The sequence below is a fragment of the Anomaloglossus baeobatrachus genome, chromosome 2, assembly GCF_048569485.1.
Source record: "Anomaloglossus baeobatrachus isolate aAnoBae1 chromosome 2, aAnoBae1.hap1, whole genome shotgun sequence".
In the NCBI taxonomy this organism is placed as follows: Eukaryota; Metazoa; Chordata; class Amphibia; order Anura; family Aromobatidae; genus Anomaloglossus; species Anomaloglossus baeobatrachus.
Window position 1 is genome coordinate 783020879 of NC_134354.1, and position 25273 is coordinate 783046151.

The 25273-nt window shown below is 49.8% G+C and overlaps 1 protein-coding gene across 2 annotated transcripts in view; it reads right to left on the bottom strand.

The window, feature by feature from the left end:
• UVRAG (UV radiation resistance associated) overlaps positions 1–25273 on the bottom strand; it is a 74161-nt gene that overhangs the window by 43168 nt on the left and 5720 nt on the right. For both annotated transcript variants that reach the window (XM_075337594.1, XM_075337595.1), the window contains exons 2-6: positions 18200–18317; positions 16451–16485; positions 15669–15830; positions 7413–7487; positions 7111–7196 (exon numbers count right to left, since the gene is read on the bottom strand). In XM_075337594.1, the coding sequence (XP_075193709.1) occupies positions 7111–7196; positions 7413–7487; positions 15669–15830; positions 16451–16485; positions 18200–18317 (476 nt within the window). The remainder of the gene's footprint in view (positions 1–7110; positions 7197–7412; positions 7488–15668; positions 15831–16450; positions 16486–18199; positions 18318–25273) is intronic.

Here is a 25273-nt window from a genome sequence, read left to right on the forward strand (position 1 = left end):
GATAAAGATCCCCTGACCGTAACACAGCGCCATCTGGTGGATAAAGATCCCCTGACCGTAACACAGCGCCATCTGGTGGATAAAGATCCCCTGACCGTAACACAGCGCCATCTGGTGGATAAAGATCCCCTGACCGTATCACAGCGCCATCTGGTGGCTACAAAGATCACCTGACCGTAACACAGCGCCATCTGGTGGATAAAGATCCCCTGACCGTATCACAGCGCCATCTGGTGGCTACAAAGATCACCTGACCGTAACACAGCGCCATCTGGTGGCTACAAAGATCACCTGACCGTAACAGCGCCATCTGGTGGCTACAAAGATCACCTGACAGTAACACAGCGCCATCTGATGGATACAAATTAGATCACCTGACCGTAACACAGCGCCATCTGGTAGATACACAGAACATCAAATGCTAGTAGTACAGCACCACCTGCTAGTAACAGCGCTATCTGGTGGACACACAATGACCTGACAGTAACACAGCGCCATCTGGTGGACACACAATGACCTGACAGTAACACAGCGCCATCTGGTGGCTACAAAGATCACCTGACCGTAACACAGCACCATCTGGTGGATACACAGATCATCTCACAGTAACACAGCGCCATCTGGAGGATACACAGATCATCTCACAGTAACACAGCGCCATCTGGAGGATACACAGATCATCTCACAGTAACACAGCGCCATCTGGTGGATAAAGATCCCCTGACCGTAACACAGCGCCATCTGGTGGATAAAGATCCCCTGACCGTAACACAGCGCCATCTGGTGGCTACAAAGATCACCTGACCGTAACACAGCGCCATCTGGTGGCTACAAAGATCACCTGACCGTAACAGCGCCATCTGGTGGCTACAAAGATCACCTGACAGTAACACAGCGCCATCTGATGGATACAAATTAGATCACCTGACCGTAACACAGCGCCATCTGGTAGATACACAGAACATCAAATGCTAGTAGTACAGCACCACCTGCTAGTAACAGCGCTATCTGGTGGACACACAATGACCTGACAGTAACAGCGCCATCTGGTGGACACACAATGACCTGACAGTAACACAGCGCCATCTGGTGGCTACAAAGATCACCTGACCGTAACACAGCACCATCTGGTGGCTACAAAGATCACCTGACCGTAACACAGCACCATCTGGTGGATACACAGATCATCTCACAGTAACACAGCGCCATCTGGAGGATACACAGATCATCTCACAGTAACACAGCGCCATCTGGTGGATACACAGATCACCTGACAGTAACACAGCGCCATCTGGTGGATACACAGATCATCTCACAGTAACACAGCGCCATCTGGTGGATACACAGATCATCTCACAGTAACACAGCGCCATCTGGTGGATACACAGATCATCTCACAGTAACAGCGCCATCTGGAGGATACACAGATCATCTCACAGTAACACAGCGCCATCTGGAGGATACACAGATCATCTCACAGTAACACAGCGCCATCTGGTGGATACACAGATCATCTCACAGTAACACAGCGCCATCTGGTGGATACACAGATCATCTCACAGTAACACAGCACCATCTGGTGGATACACAGATCATCTCACAGTAACACAGCGCCATCTGGAGGATACACAGATCATCTCACAGTAACACAGCGCCATCTGGTGGATACACAGATCACCTGACAGTAACACAGCGCCATCTGGTGGATACACAGATCATCTCACAGTAACACAGCGCCATCTGGAGGATACACAGATCACCTGACAGTAACACAGCGCCATCTGGTGGATACACAGATCACCTGACAGTAACACAGCGCCATCTGGTGGATACACAGATCATCTCACAGTAACACCACAGATGGAAACATTTTACATTTTCATGAGCAGAGTGTCAGTCACTGATTCTCCTGCATGTGAGTACTGATTACTTTCTGCATTGCCTGTCTGTGCGTGTATCAGACTGTGGTCATCGGAGTGCAGCCCGAAGTGTCACTCACCCATAGACTTGTATGGGAGCGTGTGATCCCAGACACTGACACTGCAGCATTAAGCAATTCTTTATACTTGCATCTGGACACTGCCTTATTGTATAACACTGCTGCGAGTGCGAGCTGATGTTTATTGGATTGTACTTGTCCATATTAAAGGGAACCACCCCCAGGAGTTTGCTGTATGCAGTAACGGCGGTGCCATGGTGGCACTCAGGTGCTGGATCCAGGCATAGCTGTTGTAGTAAGATCGGATGCTCGGTTGCTGGAATATTTGTAATCAAAGTTCCAGAAATGGCCTGCACTTTGATTGAAGGGTGCAACGGTGCGGGTCTGCGGGTGTCGGGTCCAGCGGTGCGGGTCTGCGGGTGTCGGGTCCAGCGGTGCGGGTCTGCGGGTGTCGGGTCCAGCGGTGCGGGTCTGCGGGTGTCGGGTCCAGCGGTGCGGGTCTGCGGGTGTCGGGTCCAGCGGTGCGGGTCTGCGGGTGTCGGGTCCAGCGGTGCGGGTCTGCGGGTGTCGGGTCCAGAGGTGCGGGTCTGCGGGTGTCGGGTCCAGCGGTGCGGGTCTGCGGGTGTCGGGTCCAGCGGTGCGGGTCTGCGGGTGTCGGGTCCAGCGGTGCGGGTCTGCGGGTGTCGGGTCCTCTGTGCTTATTCCTCCTCAATCGTCCTCTATGACATGGCCCCCTTTTCTTCAGTTAAATATCGCGTGGCATTTGCACATTGCCACAGTATTGTCCTCATTAAAATGGCGCTGGAGTCTGCACATGCGCGTACCGCGATCTCCAGCGCCGTTTTATTGAAGACACTGTTGTGAAGACCACAAAACACTTGACCCAAACACTCTGCCCACACCCCCGTTGCTGGTCATTAGAGTTGCGTAGAATTGGTAATGGATGCCGTGCTCGCTCGCTCGCTCGGCCGTAGACATCGCAATAGCTGTATGTGATCTGGTTTCTCGAGCAGTCGCCATCACACAATCTTCCACTCGGCTGCGGAATGCCAAGATCAGGACGTGTGCGATGTGTGGAATCTGTGCGCTACGTGCAACGGCCTCTCGGACCCTCTCCTCGCTTTGCCTCGAACACTCGGTTGTCTGGGGCTGTATCCTGTGTCCTTACATTTTCGATACCCCGCAGAATGCTGTGGTGACAGGTGGGTCACTTTCATACTGTCTCCGCGGTAACAATTGATATACACTTCTCATACTTTACAACATAAAACGCTGTCTCTTGCATAGTCGCAGTTTGGGATCGGATCCCGGCCGTCATACAAAAGCCTTTGTTGGTGACGAAGCTTCCAGACGCCTCCTGTATGGAGACACTAGTCACCTGCATTGCTCAGGTGTGATTTTGGTCCAGACACACACACACACACACACACACACAGAGACACACACACACAGAGACACACACACACACACAGAGACACACACACACACACAGAGACACACACACACACACAGAGACACACACACACACACACACACAGAGACACACACACACAGAGACACACACACACAGAGACACACACACACAGAGACACACACACACAGAGACACACACACACACACAGAGACACACACACACACAGAGACACACACACAGAGACACACACACACACAGACACACACACAGACACACACACACACACACAGAGACACACACACACACACAGAGACACACACACACACACAGAGACACACACACACAGAGACACACACACACAGAGACACACACACACAGAGACACACACACACACAGAGACACACACACACACAGAGACACACACACACAGAGACACACACACACAGAGACACACACACACAGAGACACACACACACAGAGACACACACACACACAGAGACACACACACACAGAGACACACACACACACAGAGACACACACACACACAGAGACACACACACAGAGACACACACACACACACACAGAGACACACACACACACAGAGACACACACACACACAGAGACACACACACACAGAGACACACACACACAGAGACACACACACACACAGAGACACACACACACAGAGACACACACACACAGAGACACACACACACAGAGACACACACACACACAGAGACACACACACACACAGAGACACACACACACAGAGACACACACACAGAGACACACACACAGAGACACACACACAGAGACACACACACACACACAGAGACACACACAGACACACAGAGACACACACAGACACACAGAGACACACACAGACACAGACACACAGAGACACACACAGACACAGACACACAGAGACACACACAGACACACACACACAGACACACACACACACAGAGACACACACACACACACACACACACACAGAGACACACACACACACACACAGAGACACCACATCCTGCAGGTCCAGGCTCCTATGAGCTCTGAGCTTTGGTTCCTGCCATATATTTTCTAGTGGATTCAGCTCCGGTGATCGGCTCGGCCGTTTTAGCAGATTTATTTTTCTTCTCTAGGACCAGATAGTTTCCTTGGCCGTGTGTTTGGGGTCATTGTCTTCCTGAAATGTCCTCCCTCTTTTCATCATCATCCTGGTAGATGGCAGCAGATTTGTATCCAGAATATCTTGGTACATTTCTCCATTCATCCTTCCTTCAATTATATGAAGTTTGCCAGTGCCAACTGCTGACAAACGCCCGCACACCATGATGTTCCCACTTCCTCACGTCACCATTTTTGGTGTTTATGGGGGAGATTTGCCTTTTGGCCTCCAAACATGGTGTGTATTATGGCATCCAAGGAGTCTCCTCTGACCAGATTATATTCTCCCAGTATTTCACAGTCTTATTTAAATGTTGTTGAGCCCAAACTTTAAATTGAACTTGCACCTGCTTTTTTTTTTTTCCAGCAATAGTCTTTATTGGTGAGCGCGCACACAGGAGCCCGCACACAGGAGCCCGCACACAGGAGCCCGCACACAGGAGCCCGCACACAGGAGCCCGCACACAGGAGCCCGCACACAGGAGCCCGCACACAGGAGCCCGCACACAGGCCATGGAGGGAGGAGTGCATTACTTATAGTTTTCTTTGAAACAATTGGTACATGCTGATTCCAGGTCTTTCTCCACATGTGATTATTGGCTCTTTGATAGCTCCTGATAATTCTTTTCACTCCTCTGACTTGTGGAGAGCACCCGGTCGTTTTCGGTTTATCGTGAAAATATGTTCTTTCCACTTACAGATTGTGGCTCCAACAGTCACTGGAATCTTCTTAGAAACTCTTCTGTAGCCAATGCCATCAGTATGTTTTACAACAGTAAGGTTGTGAAGGTCTCGAGACAGCTCGCTGGTTTTACCCATCATGAGATGTTTCTTGTGTGTCGAGACACCTTTTTATTGGCCATCTGATATTTTTCACTAAGTGGCAGGATTGCTAATTACGGATACATCTTATCTGGTGTCAGGACTTTCCAGGGCTTTTTGCACCTCTTTTTTTCAAGCGTTTAATATTTTCTCCCTGTGTCATTTCTCATTATTACACATCACTACATATATGGACATCTATGGTTGGATTTCATTGCCTGTGGGGACTGCATGTGTTGATTCTGGTGAGAAATAGCATTTTTAAAAATATAGTTACTTAGCAAAAGGGTGATGTGTTCAATATTTATTTCACCCACTGTATGAGAATATCACTGTTCAAGTATCCTGGAGGGAGGGGGTTTACTGCACAAATAATACCATGGGCGGCACGGTGGCTCAGTGGTTAGCACTGCAGTCTTGTGGTGGCTCAGTGGTTAGCACTGCAGTCTTGTGGTGGCTCAGTGGTTAGCACTGCAGTCTTGTGGTGGCTCAGTGGTTAGCACTGCAGTCTTGTGGTGGCTCAGTGGTTAGCACTGCAGTCTTGTGGTGGCTCAGTGGTTAGCACTGCAGTCTTGTGGTGGCTCAGTGGTTAGCACTGCAGTCTTGTGGTGGCTCAGTGGTTAGCACTGCAGTCTTGTGGTGGCTCAGTGGTTAGCACTGCAGTCTTGTGGTGGCTCAGTGGTTAGCACTGCAGTCTTGTGGTGGCTCAGTGGTTAGCACTGCAGTCTTGCGGTGGCTCAGTGGTTAGCACTGCAGTCTTGCAGCGCTGGGGTCCTGGGTTCGAATCCCACCAAGGACACCATCTGCAAGGAGTTAGTATGTTCTCCCCGTGTTTGTGTGGGTTTCCTCCGGGTACTCCGGCTTCCTCCCACACTCCAAAGACATACAGATAGGGAATTTAGATTTTGAGCCCCGATGGGGACAGTGTTCCTGATGTATGTGAAGCGCTGCGGAATAGGTTAGCGCTATATAAAAATAAACATTTTTTTTACCATAATAACAAACCCCCAAAAAAACAGTGGAACGGCAGGGGTTTTTTTTTTGCCATTCTATCTTATTTTTTCCCATTTTGCAGTACATTATAAGGCGACATCCACGGAAAAACAAACCAGTTGTGGCTCTTGGAAGGAGGGAAGGAAAAGAGCTAAAGTGCAAAAATGTCTTTAACCCCTTAAGCAGAGAGCGGGGGTGCGTGCCCCCAGAGGCGCTCCTGTGGTGCGCGCTGAGCTGTGGATGTGATGTAGCAATGCAAAACTTGGCAGATTTGACAACCCAGAAAAAGAAGAGGAACGCTGGCAGGTCTGCCAAAAAAATAAGTATTTTTACTGGAAACGTCCCATCACCACAGGACACAGCCGCAGGACGAGGAGAGGTTTTGCTGGTTGTCCTGATGTTTATCATCTGCTGAAGTGAGGAGTTCAGCTCTGGAGATCAGGAGGGACATCCATAACATATTACCACTGATGAATAAGGGGGTCCTCACCCCCCAAATCTTCTCCACTTAAGACCACACAGACCAGTCAGGATATGGACTCATTCCTCCTTCCAGGGTGTCGCCTACAAACGCTACTTATCCAGCCCCCCGTCCGATCATTGCCCCATAAGCCCACCGGTCTCTGAATGGAGCCACCCTTGAGACCACAGCTCCACTTTAAGGCTGGGTTTGGGGGGAGACACAGGACCTTTTACTTTAATCTGTTGGGAACCCCTGCAATCATTCATCTATCAGCAGATATACAAATACCAGAGAAGTAAGTGCACCTACCGCAGCAAGGAGAAGACTCCGTAGGAGTTTCGCACCGCATTCTGCTCCACCTGCAGGTGGCTGTTCCTGCGTGACTCCGTGTTATCCTGCAGAGAGAGCGGATACATTCAGGACTATAAAGGTTAAGTGCGGATATTCTGTTCTTGGCTCGATCCCATACACTGCACTCGCTGAGGAGGGCGACGCGGAGAAAACCCCGGCCCCCCCCGATACTGCGCTGCTAGAATGTCTGCGTATAGAACGAAGTATACAGTATAACACCTCAGTATGGCCAATGTGCAGGGAGTGATGGATGCACGCACCTTACTCTCAAAAGAGGCGCCGTAGTATCCGTCATTGAGCCCGAAAATGATCTCATTAGGATTCCGGGCGTGGATCTGCAGAGACAAAGAAGAGACTGATCAGAGGGAACGTATAGGAGCGGTCAGCCAATCACAACGCAGCAATCAGGGATGTAAGAAACATAAGCAGCATCCTGATTGGTTCCCATGTAAAGCCCCTCCCCAATGGATTCATAAGGGAAGGCTGCACCCATAGGTGGAGTATAATGAGGGCAATCTGGGCTAACGCCCGGGGCCCGTAGCTCCAGGAGGCCCATGTACCGAGTGCCCTCACTATAATGCTTTGTGCGGCACATACTCCTCTCTCCAGTTCCCCCGGTGCAGATATCTGTTTCCTAGAAGTACACCGTGGCAATGAAGGGAATTTTGTTACTTACCGTAAATTCCTTTTCTTCTAGCTCTTATTGGGAGACCCAGACGATTGGGGTATAGCTACTGCCCTCCGGAGGCCACACAAAGCACTACACTAAAAAGTGCAAGGCCCCTCCCCTTCTGGCTATACCCCCCCCGTGGTATCACGGGTTCTCCAGTTTTAGTGCCAAAGCAAGAAGGAGGAAGCCAATAACTGGTTTAAACAAATTAACTCCGAATAACGTCGGAGAACTGAAAAAACCGTTCAACATGAACAACATGTGTACCCGCAAACAACAAAAAAATCCCGAAGGAAACAGGGCGGGTGCTGGGTCTCCCAATAAGAGCTAGAAGAAAAGGAATTTACGGTAAGTAACAGAATTCCCTTCTTCTTCGGCGCTCCATTGGGAGACCCAGACGATTGGGACGTCCAAAAGCTGTCCCTGGGTGGGTAAAGAGATACCTCATGTTAGAGCTGCAAAACAGCCCTCCCCTACGGGGGTGTCACTGCCGCCTGCAGGACTCTTCTACCTAAGCTGGCATCCGCCGAAGCATAGGTATGCACCTGATAATGTTTGGTGAAAGTGTGCAGACTCGACCAGGTAGCTGCCTGGCACACCTGTTGAGCCGAAGCCTGGTGTCGTAGTGCCCAGGACGCACCCACGGCTCTGGTTGAGTGGGCTTTCAGCCCTGAAGGAACCGGAAGCCCAGCAGAACGGTAGGCTTCCAGAATTGGTTCTTTGATCCATCGAGCCAGGGTGGCTTTAGAAGCCTGCGACCCCTTGCGCTGGCCAGCGACAAGGACAAAAAGTGCATCTGAACGGCGGATAGGCGCCGTGCGAGAAATATAGATTCTGAGTGCTCTCACCAGATCTAGCAAACGTAAGTCTTTCTCATACCGGTGAACCGGCTGAGGACAAAAGGAAGGCAAGGATATATCCTGATTAAGATGAAACGAGGATACGACCTTAGGGAGAAACTCCGGAATGGGGCGCAGCACTACCTTGTCCTGGTGGAACACCAGGAAGGGAGCCTTGGATGACAGAGCTGCCAGCTCAGACACACGCCGAAGCGATGTGATCGCTACGAGAAACACCACTTTCTGTGACAGGCGAGAAAAGGAAACGTCCTTTAGAGGCTCGAAGGGCGGCTTTTGCAGAGCAACTAGTACTCTGTTCAGATCCCATGGATCTAACGGCCGCTTGTACGGGGGCACAATATGACAGACCCCCTGTAGGAACGTGCGCACCTTAGGAAGACGTGCTAGACGCTTCTGAAAAAACACAGATAGTGCCGAGACTTGCCCTTTAAGGGAGCCGAGCGACAAACCCTTTTCCAACCCCGATTGCAGGAAGGAAAGAAAGGTGGGCAATGCAAATGGCCAAGGGGATACTCTCTGTGCAGAGCACCAGGATAAGAAAATCTTCCACGTTCTGTGGTAGATCTTAGCAGACGTTGACTTCCTAGCTTGTCTCATTGTGGCTACGACTCCTTGAGATAATCCTGCGGAGGCTAGGATCCAGGACTCAATGGCCACACAGTCAGGTTCAGGGCCGCAGAATTCTGATGGAAAAACGGCCCTTGGGACAGTAAGTCTGGTCGGTCTGGCAGTGACCACGGTCGACCGACCGTGAGATGCCACAGATCCGGATACCACGATCTCCTCGGCCAGTCTGGGGCGACGAGTATGACGCGGCTGCAATCGGATCTGATCTTGCGTAACACTCTGGGCAAGAGTGCCAGAGGTGGGAAGACGTATGGGAGCCGGAACTGCGACCAATCTTGAACTAATGCGTCTGCCGCCAGAGCTCTTTGATCGCGCGACCTCGCCATGAATGCCGGGACCTTGTTGTTGTGCCGGGACGCCATTAGGTCGACGTCCGGCCTTCCCCATCGGCGACAGATTTCCTGAAACACGTCCGGGTGAAGGGACCACTCCCCTGCGTCCATGCCCTGGCGACTGAGGAAGTCTGCTTCCCAATTTTCTACGCCTGGGATGTGAACCGCGGATATGGTGGATGCTGTGTCCTCCACCCACATTAGAATGCGCCGGACTTCTTGGAATGCTTGCCGACTGCGCGTCCCTCCTTGGTGGTTGATGTATGCCACCGCTGTGGAGTTGTCCGACTGGATTCGGATCTGCTTTCCTTCCAGCCACTGTTGGAAGGCTAGTAGGGCAAGATACACTGCTCTGATTTCCAGAACATTGATCTGAAGGGTGGACTCCTGCGGAGTCCACGTCCCCTGGGCCCTGTGGTGGAGAAACACTGCTCCCCACCCTGACAGACTCGCATCTGTCGTGACCACTGCCCAGGATGGGGGCAGGAAGGATCTTCCCTGAGACAATGAGGTGGGAAGGAGCCACCATTGTAGAGAGTCCTTGGCCGTCTGGGAAAGAGAGACTTTCCTGTCCAGGGCCGTTGACTTCCCGTCCCATTGGCGGAGAATGTCCCATTGAAGTGGGCGCAGATGAAACTGCGCAAAGGGAACTGCTTCCATGGCTGCCACCATCTTCCCGAGGAAGTGCATGAGGCGCCGTAAGGGGTGCGACTGGCCTTGAAGGAGGGATTGCACCCCTGTCTGTAGGGACCGCTGCTTGTTCAGCGGAAGCTTCACTCTCGCTGCTCGAGTATGAAACTCCATGCCAAGATACGTTAGCGACTGTGACGGTGACAGATTCGACTTTGGAAAGTTGATGATCCATCCGAACGTCTGTAGAGTCTCCAGCGTAGCATGTAGACTGAGTTGGCATGCCTCTTGAGAGGGTGCCTTGACAAGTAGATCGTCTAGGTAAGGGATCACCGAGTGTCCCTGAGAGTGCAAGACTGCTACCACCGCCGCCATGACCTTGGTGAAGACCCGGGGGGCTGTCGCCAGACCGAATGGCAGAGCTACGAACTGAAGATGATCGTTTCCTATCACAAAACGTAGAAAACGTTGATGTTCTGTAGCAACTGGCACGTGGAGATAAGCATCTTTGATGTCTATTGAGGCAAGGAAGTCTCCTTGAGACATTGAGGCAACGACAGAGCGGAGGGTTTCCATCCGGAACCGTCTGGCGTGCACATGTTTGTTGAGCAGCTTTAGATCCAGAACAGGACGGAACGAGCCGTCCTTTTTTGGAACCACAAAGAGATTGGAGTAAAACCCTCGCCCTTGTTCCTGAGGCGGTACAGGAACCACTACTCCTTCCGCTCTTAGGGAGTCCACCGCCTGCAGCAGGGCATCTGCTCGGTCTGGATGTGGGGAGGTTCTGAAGAACCGAGCTGGAGGACGAGAACTGAACTCGATTCTGTACCCGCGAGACAAAATGTTTGTCACCCACCGGTCTTTGACCTGTGACATCCAAATGTCGGAAAAGCGGGAGAGCCTGCCCCCAACCGGAGATGCGGAGGGGGGGGGCTGGAAGTCATGAGGTAGCCGCTTTGGAAGCGGTTCCTCCATTTGCTTTCTTGGGATTTGAGACTCTTTGCGTCCTCTGAGTCCCTTTGGACGAGGAGAATTGTGTCTTGCCCGAACCTCGAAAGGACTGAAACCTCTGCTGCCATTTTTTCTGCTGAGGTTTGCTTGATCTGGGCTGGGGTAAGGAAGAGTCTTTACCCTTGGACTGTTTAATGATGTCAGCCAATGGCTCGCCAAACAGTCTATCTCTAGATAAAGGCAAGCTGGTTAAACATTTTTTGGAACCAGCATCTGCTTTCCAGTCCTTTAACCACAAGGCTCTGCGCAAAACTACCGAATTGGCGGACGCCATTGAGGTGCGGCTGGTAGATTCTAGGACCGCATTGATAGCGTAAGACGCAAACGCAGACATCTGCGAGGTAAGGAACGCCACTTGCGGCGCCGCTGGATGTAAGATAGCATCCACTTTTGCTAACCCTGCTGAAATAGCTTGGAGTGCCCATACGGCTGCGAATGCTGGAGCAAACGACGCGCCGATAGCTTCATAGACAGATTTTAACCAAAGGTCCATCTGTCTGTCATTGGCATCCTTAAGTGAAGCGCCATCCTCCACTGCAACTATGGATCTAGCTGCAAGTTTGGAAATCGGGGGGTCTACTTTTGGACACTGGGTCCAGCGCTTGACCACATCAGGGGGGAAAGGAAAAACGTGTATCCTTAGAACGTTTAGAGAAACGCCTTTCTGGATGAGCGTCGTGTTTCTGGATTGACTCTCTGAAGTCAGAGTGATCCAAGAAAGCACTCAATTTACGCTTGGGATAGAGGAAACGAAACTTCTCCTGCTCTGCAGCTGCCTCCTCTGCAGAAGGAGCTGGGGGAGAAATATCCAACAGTCTATTGATGGCTGAGATAAGATCGTTTACCATGGCGTCCCCATCCGGGGTATCCAGATTGAGAGGGGTTCCAGGATAAGACTCCTGATCACTCTCTTCAGACGCATCACAGGGCGACTGATTGCGCTGAGGCCCTGAGCAGTGTGATGACGTTGAGGGTCTTTCCCAGCGAGCCCGCTTAGGGTGGCTGGGGCTATCATCTGAGTCATAATACTCAGCCTGAGAAGCCGGGGACCCCCTTGTAGTCTGGATTAATTCCAACTGAGGGGGATTAGAGGACAGAGACCTCGCCGTGTCCATAGACTGAGCCCCAGTCATGGATTGCAAAGTTTCAAGGATTTTTGCCATAGTCACAGACATTCCATCAGCAAAAACTGCAAAGTCTGTCCCTGACACCGGGGCAGGACTTACAAGCGTCTCAGCCTGGGTCACTACCCCTCCGGACTCCGGCTGGCGAAGCAGCACCGGATCTGAGCATTGCACACAATGGGGGTCTTTGGAACCTGCTGGTAGAGCAGCCCCACATGCAGCACACGCAGTGTACACAGCCCTAGCCTTGGCAGCCTTGCGTTTTGTGGATGACATGTTGCTGCCTCCTCAGAGCGATCTGGGGTATCCAGCCAGGAAGCGACCTCACAGTGCAAGAAATAAATAAATATATATATCTGGTGACACAGTACACCAATACACACTGAGGCACTAGAGGGGCCAGCTGAAATGCCGCTTACCGCCCGCTTAAGAGCGGGTGTGTGGTCTCCAAAAGCCCCCTAGTCCAGGTCTCCCAGAGCCTTGCGTCCTTCCTCCAGCCAGACTGCATGTAATGGCTGCCGGCGTCCTGGGAGAGGAGGGGAGGCGGGCCCTGGGCGTTCCTGGCTAAGAGCGGGAAGCCTGCTTCCCTCTGTGCCTAGTGAGAGGGCTGGAGCATGTAAATCAGGCTCCAGCCCTCGTCGCTGCTGCGAAACAGCGTCTCTCCCCTACCCTGATTGACAGGGTGGGGGCGGGAACGAAGCGGAGCTAGGCCGCAAAAGCCGGGGACTGGATTTATAAACGCCGCCGCCGTAAAAGCGCGGTCGGCGTGTTCCCGGCGCACCACAAGTCACAGCAGCGCCGCCGGTCCAGTGGGGGTCGGCGCTGCGTTCCCACAACACAAAGTCCCCCAGTAAACTGTAGGAACACTAACTCCAACGTTACGGTCCCCGGCGCACTACAACACCCAGCCAGCCCGGAGTGTGTCTGTGCCTGCCGGGGACACAGAGTACCTGTATGATGCAGGGCCTTGTCCCTGATTGTACTCCTGCTCCGTATCCATCAGGTGCTATGGGTCTGTGGATGGAGCCCGGCGTCAGAGCTGAGAGGCCGGCAGGATCCCACTTCCACAGAGCCCTACAAGGGGATGTGGAAGGAAAACAGCATGTGGGGCTCCAGCCCCTGTACCAGCAATAGGTACCTCAACCTTACAACACCATCCACGGGTGAGAAGGGAGCATGCTGGGGACACTATATGTGTCCTCTTTTCTTCCATCCGAAATAGTCAGCAGCTACTGCTGACTAAAATCTGTGGAGCTATACGTGGATGTCTGACCTCCTTCGCACAAAGCTTGAAAACTGGAGAACCCGTGATACCACGGGGGGGTATAGCCAGAAGGGGAGGGGCCTTGCACTTTTTAGTGTAGTGCTTTGTGTGGCCTCCGGAGGGCAGTAGCTATACCCCAATCGTCTGGGTCTCCCAATAGAGCGCTGAAGAAACAGGGCGTCATCACACCACTGTTATCAGCCGACGCCACCATATACTCACCAGCAACAAGAAGAAGCGAAGCCTCGGGAAAACGGAAGCGAGGCGAGAGTGTTTAAAAATAAACAAATCATGCTATGTGGGGGGCCCCCGCGGCACACGGGACGCTAGGTGAGGGAGGGGCCCCGGCGCACACGGGACGCTAGGTGAGGGGGGGGCCCCGGCGCACACGGGACGCTAGGTGAGGGGGGGGCCCCGGCGCACACGGGACGCTAGGTGAGGGGGGGGCCCCGGCGGCACACGGGACGCTAGGTGAGGGGGGGGGCCCCGGCGGCACACGGGACGCTAGGTGAGGGGGGGGCCCCGGCGGCACACGGGACGCTAGGTGAGGGGGGGCCCCGGCGGCACACGGGACGCTAGGTGAGGGGGGGGGCCCCGGCGGCACACGGGACGCTAGGTGAGGGGGGGCCCCGGCGGCACACGGGACGCTAGGTGAGGGGGGGGCCCCGCCTTCTATACTGCCCGGGGCCGGGGGTTTTCTTAATCTACACTGGCAGCACCTTTGCTCGGGGATTGGAGACTTCCATGTAACTAGGGCTTGAAGATACGGACGGCGGTATACACACGCTCCGGTGCCCATTCATAGACCAGCCGCCCTCCTCCCTGCAGCAGCGAGGCCCCCCTGTAATGCTGCCGCTCTCTAATAGCGAAAACCTTCTACATTATTTACAGGCTTTCCACCGCTCCGCAGTCTCCGGTGCTCAGGGCGTCTATAGTTACCAGGGAAGACACCGATACATCCACCGGTGGAAAATAATTATACTGTGCAGTCACCAGAGCACAGGGCTGCAGGGACACACCTTCTGGCAGAAAACAAGCACCAAAACACACATGCGGTTTTGGTGCTTTTTCCCCCCCCCATTGAAGTCAAGCTTGGAGAGCTTAAAAAAAAAAAAAAAAAAAGGCCCTAAGTTTTTTTTGTTTTTTTTTTCTATGGCACTAACATTCTGCAACACTTTACATACATCAGGAACACTGTGCCCATTGGGGCTCACAATCTAAATTCCCTATCTGTATGTCTTTGGAGTGTGGGAGGAAACTGGAGAACCCGGAGGAAACCCACGCAAACACGGGGAGAACATACAAACTCCTTGCAGATGTTGTCCTTGGTGGGAATAGAACCCATGACCCCAGCACTGCAAGACCGCAGTGCTAACCACCGAGCCACCACAAGACCGCAGTGCTAACCACCGAGCCACCACAAGACCGCAGTGCTAACCAACGAGCCACCACAAGACCGCAGTGCTAACCAACGAGCCACCACAAGACCGCAGTGCTAACCACCGAGCCACCACAAGACCGCAGTGCTAACCACCGAGCCACCATAAGACCGCAGTGCTAACCACCGAGCCACCACAAGACCGCAGTGCTAACCACCGAGCCACCACAAGACCGCAGTGCTAACCACTGAGCCACTGTGCCGCCCATGTGTTGTGCTCAATATCGATCGCGGCATATAAGGGGTTGAGCAGGCGCCGCTCCTGGCAGTGAGAGCCTAGTCTCTGCTTACATTGCCATCGTACAGGAACAGCCCCTGTGCCCCGCACGATCGCCATGATGTACCCACACATCACAAGTCAGGAACCCTTTCCCAACTATTACGTAAGGGTACATCATAATTCTTGAAGTAGTTAAACAATTTGGATACATTGTATAACAAGATGTGAACAGCAGAATTCTGTACAAAAATGTAGCGATGTAATAAGACGCTGGATTGCAGCGGTCCGGCACAATAATGCGCAGGGTGAGGACAGCGGTCACATCCTTGCGATCTCTCACCTGGGGGCCGAGATACTTCAGTCCATCCAGATTCACGTTCCACTCAATTAACAGGCGATAGGTGTCATTTTTGCCGCCCCATATCCTGACGATGAAGCAGGACACCGACGTATCCAGCCGGTCCGGCATCAGCCCGAAATCCAGGCTTCTCCATGTAGGATTCTGCAGAGAGAAAAAAACACAAGTAAATGCTAAGAATGAATTCCTGGTGGTTTCAAAGAGGAGATAATAAATGCTGAACCCAGCAGCAGAAGTTAGGGGTCAGCATTTTCTGAGGACCCCTGTATAAAGTATACTCCAGACCCCGGCTATCAGCGACCTGAGCTCTTATTCCAGAGAAATCCACATTTTCCTAATATGTAAATGAGGTATTAAGATCTATGGGCCGGACATAGATCTCCCTGAAAATCTGTCTAGCTAAGAGGCTGCATTACTAGTGTGAGACATGTAATGTCTGACAGTCGACTCTCCTGATCGACATATCTCACACTAGTAATGCCCCCTTTCATTTACAATAATCTCTGGAACCAAATTCTCAGCAAGATCCACGTCCGGCCCATAGAGCTTAAAAGCAAATTTACAGATGAAGAAAATGTGGATATCAGATCTCATAGCAAGGTATCATTTTTATCAGCTTCATATGACCTAGATGCCCATAGACGGCTCGGGAGGGCAGATTCTCCTTTAAGATCGATGCACATTAACAGCAGAGAATAATATCGGTAAAATCTACCAGACAAGATATCAATATACGAGGTGCAGATGCAAAAAGATCATCTTACCAGAGAGTCCTTCACCACCTCACTTTTGTAGAACTCTGGAAAGTAAAAATAAAAAAAATTATAATCTAGAAAAACCATCAGGAAAATAACCAAAGTACAAGGCAGAAAAGAGAAATTAGCAGTTATATTCCTGTACATATAAGCAGTATTATAGTAGTTATATTCTTGTGCATAGGAGCAGTATTATAGTAGTTATATTCTTGTATATAGGGAGCAGTATTATAGTAGTTATATTCTTGTACATAGGAGCAGTATTATAGTAGTTATATTCTTGTACATAGGAGCAGTATTATAGTAGTTATATTCTTGTACATAGGGGGCAGTATTATAGTAGTTATATTCTTGTACATAGGAGCAGTATTATAGTAGTTATATCCTTGTACATAGGGGCAGTATTATAGTAGTTATATTCTTGTACATAGGGGCAGTATTATAGTAGTTATATTCTTGTACATAGGGGCAGTATTATAGTAGTTATATTCTTGTACATAGGGGGCAGTATTATAGTAGTTATATTCTTGTACATAGGGGGCAGTATTATAGTAGTTATATTCTTGTACATAGGAGCAGTATTATAGTAGTTATATTCTTGTACATAGGGGCAGTATTATTCTTGTACATAGGGGCAGTATTATAGTAGTTATATTCTTGTACATAGGGGGCAGTATTATAGTAGTTATATCCTTGTACATAGGGGCAGTATTATAGTAGTTATATTCTTGTACATAGGAGCAGTATTATAGTAGTTATATTCTTGTACATAGCGGCAGTATTATAGTAGTTATATTCTTGTACATAGGGGCAGTATTATAGTAGATATATTCTTGTACATAGGAGCAGTATTATAGTAGATATATTCTTGTACATAGGGGCAGTATTATAGTAGTTATATTCTTGTCAATAGGGGGCAGTATTATAGTAGTTATATCCTTGTACATAGGGGCAGTATTATAGTAGTTATATTCTTGTATATAGGGGCAGTATTATAGTAGTTATATTCTTGTATATAGGGGCAGTATTATAGTAGTTATAGTCTTATACATAGGGGGCAGTATTATAGTAGTTATATTCTTGTATATAGGGGGCAGTATTATAGTAGTTATAGTCTTATACATAGGGGGCAGTATTATAGTAGTTATATTCTTGTATATAGGGGCAGTATTATAGTAGTTATATTCTTGTATATAGGGGGCAGTATTATAGTAGTTATATTCTTGTACATAGGGGTAGTATTATAGTAGTTATATTCTTGTACATAGGGGCAGTATTATAGTAGTTATATTCTTGTACATAGAGGGCAGTATTATAGTAGTTATATTCTTGTATATAGCGGGCAGTATTATAGTAAAGCAGAAGAAGGTGAGCTGGGCAGTGACTATGGGTGGCAGAGGTTTGGGGAGTGCTCTGATCACACCCAGAGCTCCTCTTTGTATATGAATGTAAACAAGTTTTTAGTCTGCGAGCAACAGATTACTTAAGTAAAAGATATGTAAGACATTATCTTTCACAGATCTACACGACCGTGTGAACAGTTTGGGAGGTGGATCATTCTGATAGATTGCCTGTGATCTGGCCACAGTTATTAGAACAAAGCTGGACCCCATATTTTTGTCAGGGCTCCTTGCTCTGATGTGTATATATCAGCAGATGGGGCAGTTGTATTTCCACATGCCCCATCACTCTGTTCATTAGAAGTGCGTCGGCGCCTCCCCTCTCCCCATACACTGTGACTTATATTGCCATACGCACCTTTGTAGATTTTGTCGCCATCCAGCATGTACAGTGTGAAGTAGGTGTCCAGCAGGCAGTGGCCGATCTTGTTCGTTACGTTGCGTGCTGCGATGCTGCGCAGGTGACGGAGCCGCCGCTTAAAGATAATGAAAACAGATCCCGTAAGTATGATGGGATATATCAGAAATCTTACAGGACATGTGATAAAACTCATCTTGTGCAGGAGCTATTGATCCTCTAATCTTGTGTCCCTATGACAACACTGCTTGCCAGTGCCCTAAACTTGCTTCCCACCAGCCACGTAAGGGACGCACGTCCTCACCTCCCGTCACATGGACGGATCATGCGGTATTAATATCATCAGACGCGTTCTCCGCGGCATGTGACCCGCGCCGGGCTCACACCATGTGATATCACACAAAGTAACGATCTGTTAGAGAAACTCACTATTAAATTAGGATGAAAGAACGAAGATTACAGCTGACAGAGACCGCCATTCATCCCTCATACCCCACTATCACAGGGAAACACCGGCCAAAAGCTGAAAAACAACTCAGAGAAGGTAAAACCCACTACAGGGGAAAAAAAAAAAAGCCGCTACAATGTAGAGACCGGCCTGTAACACCGACTACAGGAGAGAAGAGCCGCTACAATGTAGAGACCGGCCTGTAACACCGACTACAGGAGAGAAGAGCGGCTACAATGTAGAGACCGGCCTGTAACACCGACTACAGGAGAGAAGAGCAGCTACAATGTAGAGACCGGCCTGTAACACCGACTACAGGAGAGAAGAGCCGCTACATTGTAGAAACCAGCCTGTAACACCGACTACAGGAGAGAAGAGCCGCTACAATGTAGAGACCGGCCTGTAACACCGACTACAGGAGAGAAGAGCCGCTACAATGTAGAGACCGGCCTGTAACACCGACTACAGGAGAGAAGAGCCGCTACATTGTAGAAACCAGCCTGTAACACCGACTACAGGAGAGAAGAGCCGCTACATTGTAGAAACCAGCCTGTAACACCGACTACAGGAGAGAAGAGCCGCTACAATGTAGAGACCGGCCTGTAACACCGACTACAGGAGAGAAGAGCGGCTACAATGTAGAGACCGGCCTGTAACACCGACTACAGGAGAGAAGAGCCGCTACAATGTAGAGACCGGCTTGTAATACCGACTACAGGAGAGAAGAGCCGCTACAATGTAGAGACCGGCCTGTAACACCGACTACAGGAGAGAAGAGCCGCTACAATGTAGAGACCGGCCTGTAACACCGACTACAGGAGAGAAGAGCCGCTACAATGTAGAGACCGGCCTGTAACACCAACTACAGGAGTGAAGAGCCGCTACAATGTAGAGACCGGCCTGTAACACCAATTACAGGAGAGAAGAGCCGCTACAATGTAGAGACCAGCCTGTAACACCGACTACAGGAGAGAAGAGACGCTGCAATGTAGAGAACGGCCTGTAACACCAACTACAGGAGAGAAGAGCCGCTACAATGTAGAGACCGGCCTGTAACACCAACTACAGGAAAGAAGAGCAGCTACATTGTAGAGACCGGCCTGTAACACCAACTACAGGGGAGAAGAGCAGCTACATTGTAGAGACCGGCCTGTAACACCAACTACAGGAGAGAAGAGACGCTTCAATGTAGAGACCGGCCTGTAACACGGACTACAGGAAAGAAGAGCCACTACAATGTAGAGACCGGCCTGTAACACCAACTACAGGAAAGAAGAGCAGCTACAATGTAGAGACCGGCCTGTAACACCAACTACAGGAAAGAAGAGCAGCTACAATGCCGGCCTGTAACACTGACTATAGGAGAGAAGAGCTGCTACAATGTAGAGACCGGCCTGTAACACCGACTACAGGAGAGAAGAGGCGCTACAATGTAGAGACCGGCCTGTAACACCAACTACAGGAAAGAAGAGCAGCTACAATGCCGGCCTGTAACACTGACTACAGGAGAGAAGAGGCGCTACAATGTAGAGACCGGCCTGTAACACCAACTACAGGAAAGAAGAGCAGCTACAATGCCGGCCTGTAACACTGACTACAGGAGAGAAGAGCTGCTACAATGTAGAGACCGGCCTGTAACACCGACTACAGGAGAGAAGAGGCGCTACAATGTAGAGACCGGCCTGTAACACCAACTACAGGAAAGAAGAGCAGCTACAATGTAGAGACCGGCCTGTAACACCAACTACAGGAAAGAAGAGCAGCTACAATGCCGGCCTGTAACACTGACTATAGGAGAGAAGAGCTGCTACAATGTAGAGACCGGCCTGTAACACGGACTACAGGAAAGAAGAGCCACTACAATGTAGAGACCGGCCTGTAACACCAACTACAGGAAAGAAGAGCAGCTACAATGTAGAGACCGGCCTGTAACACCAACTACAGGAAAGAAGAGCAGCTACAATGCCGGCCTGTAACACTGACTATAGGAGAGAAGAGCTGCTACAATGTAGAGACCGGCCTGTAACACCGACTACAGGAGAGAAGAGGCGCTACAATGTAGAGACCGGCCTGTAACACCAACTACAGGAAAGAAGAGCAGCTACAATGCCGGCCTGTAACACTGACTACAGGAGAGAAGAGGCGCTACAATGTAGAGACCGGCCTGTAACACCAACTACAGGAAAGAAGAGCAGCTACAATGCCGGCCTGTAACACTGACTACAGGAGAGAAGAGCTGCTACAATGTAGAGACCGGCCTGTAACACCGACTACAGGAGAGAAGAGGCGCTACAATGTAGAGACCGGCCTGGGAATAACCAGGATCTCCTCACTGCTGATTACATCTCCACCCTAGTCAGGTCAGGCGTGCAGCAGCTCCTCGCCTTGGACGTCCCTCTCCTCCCCCCTTTAATTCCTTATCGTTAGTGGGGACACAAGTGGCAGAAAGTCCACATTGATGCAATTCCTGGGAATATGCTGAGATGTGTGCGGAGATAAGACGACTACAGAGACCAAAGTCTGCACAACGCCGCTCCGTCTATAGACTCCGGCCACATATGTGCTTTCTACATGTAGCCCCCCCCCCAAATGCCCCATCCGCAAATTAACCCATCCTCTTACTGATCACCTGAGAACAGAGAACAGCAGCTTGCATTCGTCAGCCTTGAGGTGGGGTTACATCAACTGACTTGTTTAATTAAAGACCAGTAAATATTTACCAATCAACAGTCGTATGCTGTAATAGTCAGTTTAGGGTGCCTTCACACTTAGCGATGCAGCAGCGATCCGACCAGCGATCTGACCTGGTCAGGATCGCTGCTGCATCGCTACATGGTCGCTGGTGAGCTGTCAAACAGGCAGATCTCACCAGCGACCAGTGAACAGCCCCCAGTCAGCAGCGACGTGCAAGCGACGCTGCGCTTGCACGGAGCCGCCGTCTGGAAGCTGCGGACACTGGTAACTAAGGTGAACATCGGGTATGGTTACCCGATGTTTACATTAGTTACCAGCGCACACCGCTTAGCTTAGTGCTGGCTCCTTGCTCTCCTAGCTACAGTACATATCGGGTTAATTAACCCGATGTGTAATGCAGCTACATGTGCAGAGAGCAGGGAGCCGCGCACAATGCTTAGCGCTGGCTCCTTGCTATCCTAGCTACAGTACACATCGGGTTAATTAACCCGATGTGTAATGCAGCTACATGTGCAGAGAGCAGGGAGCCGCGCACAATGCTTAGCGCTGGCTCCTTGCTCTCCTAGCTACAGTACACATCGGGTTAATTAACCCGATGTGTAATGCAGCTACATGTGCAGAGAGCAGGGAGCCGCGCACAATGCTTAGCGCTGGCTCCTTGCTCTCCTAGCTACAGTACACATCAGGTTAATTAACCCGATGTGTACAGCAGCTACATGTGCAGAGAGCCGGAGCCGGCAGCACAGGCAGCGTGAGAGCTGCGGAGGCTGGTAACTAAGGTAAATATCGGGTAACCACCTTGGTTACCCGATGTTTACCCTGGTTACAGCTTACCACAGCTGCCAGATGCCGGCTCCTGCTCCCTGCTCGCTTCATTTCGTCGCTCTCTCGCTGTCACACACAGCGATCTGTGTGTCACAGCGGGAGAGCGCCTTTGAAGAAAACGAACCAGGGCTGTGTGTAACGAGCAGCGATCTCGTAGCAGGGGCCAGATCACTGCTCAGTGTCACACACAGCGAGATCGCTAATGAGGTCACTGCTGCGTCACAAAAAGCGTGACTCAGCAGCGATCTCGGCAGCGAGCTCGCTGTGTGTGAAGCACCCCTTAGGCCGCACGGAGATCCTCGGCAGCACGGGTCACATTTACACAGGACAATGTGCTGCCGACAACAACGATTTTTGTTTTTTTTGTGCAGCATTTTGCTCGGTGGTTGTTCGACAGCCTGTTTACACAAGATTATAGTGAAATGATCACTCATAATAATCCTGCAGTAGAGATGAAACCCTTGCGCCATCCAGCTTGAAATGGCTGATAACAGAGTTGTAGGGCTGCAGGTCTACGGCTTTTGCACACAGGAGATGCGCAGTCAGCACGGGAAATAGGATATTACATGGCAGATTTCCTATGCACTCTTTCTTCATGACAGTAACTTCCTCCAAAAGGGTCACCAGGATAATCCCAATTTCTTAAAGGGGCGCTCTCAATCTTCTGGGGTAGAAAGTATCAGAAAGCCATCATTTGTGATGCAAAAAATAAAAAAAAAATAAAAAAAACCATTTTAACCCCTTCCCAAAGTGTAGTAGCCGCTCCAAATCCTGCGGCACAGACTCCATTCTCAATAATCAGGAGTCGGCAGCTACTTGCCGAACACAGCGGAGCAGCTCCAGTCAAAGTCTTCACACCTGGCCACTGACAGAGCAATCAGCAGTTGAAGGGGTGCTGAGCGTTGAACCCCACCAATCTGGATACATCTATACCGATGCACAGACAAGTTACATAGTTACATAGTTACATAGTTACATAGTTACTTAGGTTGAAAAAAGACCTAGGTCCATCTAGTTCAACCTTCCTCCACCAGTTCTACATTTAGTCACTAAGTCATTTATAACCAACAATGTTTTGTGTACTGAGGAAATCATCCAGCCCTGATATAAAAGCTGTTATAGTATCTGCCATTACTACCTCTTGTGGTAGTGTATTCCACAGTCTGACCGCTCTAACTGTAAAGAACCCTTCCTATTTAGCTGTCGGAATCGCTTTTCTTCCACTCGCAGTGAGTGCCCCCTGGCCCTTAGTACTGTCTTTGGAAGGAATAAGTCATGTGCCAGTCCTTTATATTGACCACACATGTATTTATACATATAAATGAGATCTCCTCTGAGACGTCTTTTTTCTAAGCTAAACATATCTAACTTTTTCAACCTGTCATCATATGGGAGGCCTCCATTCCTTGTAATAGTCTAGTTGCCCGCCTTTGCACTGACTCTAACTTCTGAATGTCCTTTTTAAAATGTGGAGCCCAAAACTGGATCCCGTATTCCAGATGTGGCCTTACAAGTGATTTATAGAGGGGTAACAATACGTTGGGATCACGGGATCTAATCTCTCTTTTTATACACCCTAAAATCTTGTTTGCTTTAGCAGCTGCTGCCTGACATTGAGTGCTGCTGCTCAGCTTATTTGTAATGAGAATACCCAAGTCCTTCTCCTGTTCTGTAGTCCCGAGTTTACTTCCATTTAATGTATACGCAGCTATAGGATTACTCCGTCCTAGGTGCATTACAACACCATTAAAACGCAAAAAGAAAAAAAAAAAGTGTTACAACTTTCTTCTATAGTTGTGCATTCCTCTACTTTTATACTCAGCAAATAGAAAACATTCTTGTTTAGATCAAGCAGCTCTGTCCTGAGCTAGTCTTGCCCCCACAGCAGCAGATTGTTACAATGTATCAGTGTAGCCAAAGGAGTCAGACTGGGGACCAGGACAAGAGACGTGTGTTGTCGTTAGAGGTTATGTTCCCCTAAATCCAGATGGTTACAAAGACTAAAAAACGTCTGACGTTTTATACATTGTCTTTAAAACATTTACAGGAGCAAAACTACAGCTACATGGTAACATAACGCCGCAGTCTGGTCTTGTGCTTATACTTCCTTGTGCAGTCACTGTGTACATACATTACATTACTGATCCTGAGTTACCTCCTGTATTATACTCCAGAGCTGCACTCACTATTCTGCTGGTGCAGTCCCTGTGTACATACATTACTGATCCTGAGTTACCTCCTGTATTATACTCCAGAGCTGCACTCACTATTCTGCTGGTGCAGTCCCTGTGTACATACATTACTGATCCTGAGTTACCTCCTGTATTATACTCCAGAGCTGCACTCACTATTCTGCTGGGGCAGTCACTGTGTACATACATTACTGATCCTGAGTTACCTCCTGTATTATACTCCAGAGCTGCACTCACTATTCTGCTGGTGCAGTCACTGTGTACATACATTACTGATCCTGAGTTACCTCCTGTATTATACTCCAGAGCTGCACACACTATTCTGCTGGTGCAGTCACTGTGTACATACATTACTGATCCTGAGTTACCTCCTGTATTATACTCCAGAGCTGCACACACTATTCTGCTGGGGCAGTCACTGTGTACATACATTACTGATCCTGAGTTACCTCCTGTATTATACTCCAGAGCTGCACTCACTATTCTGCTGGTGCAGTCACTGTGTACATACATTACTGATCCTGAGTTACCTCCTGTATTATACTCCAGAGCTGCACTCACTATTCTGCTGGGGCAGTCACTGTGTACATACATTACTGATCCTGAGTTACCTCCTGTATTATACTCCAGAGCTGCACTCACTATTCTGCTGGTGCAGTCACTGTGTACATACATTACATTACTGATCCTGAGTTACCTCCTGTATTATACTCCAGAGCTGCACTCACTATTCTGCTGGGGCAGTCACTGTGTACATACATTACTGATCCTGAGTTACCTCCTGTATTATACTCCAGAGCTGCACTCACTATTCTGCTGGGGCAGTCACTGTGTACATACATTACATTACTGATCCTGAGTTACCTCCTGTATTATACTCCAGAGCTGCACTCACTATTCTGCTGGGGCAGTCAC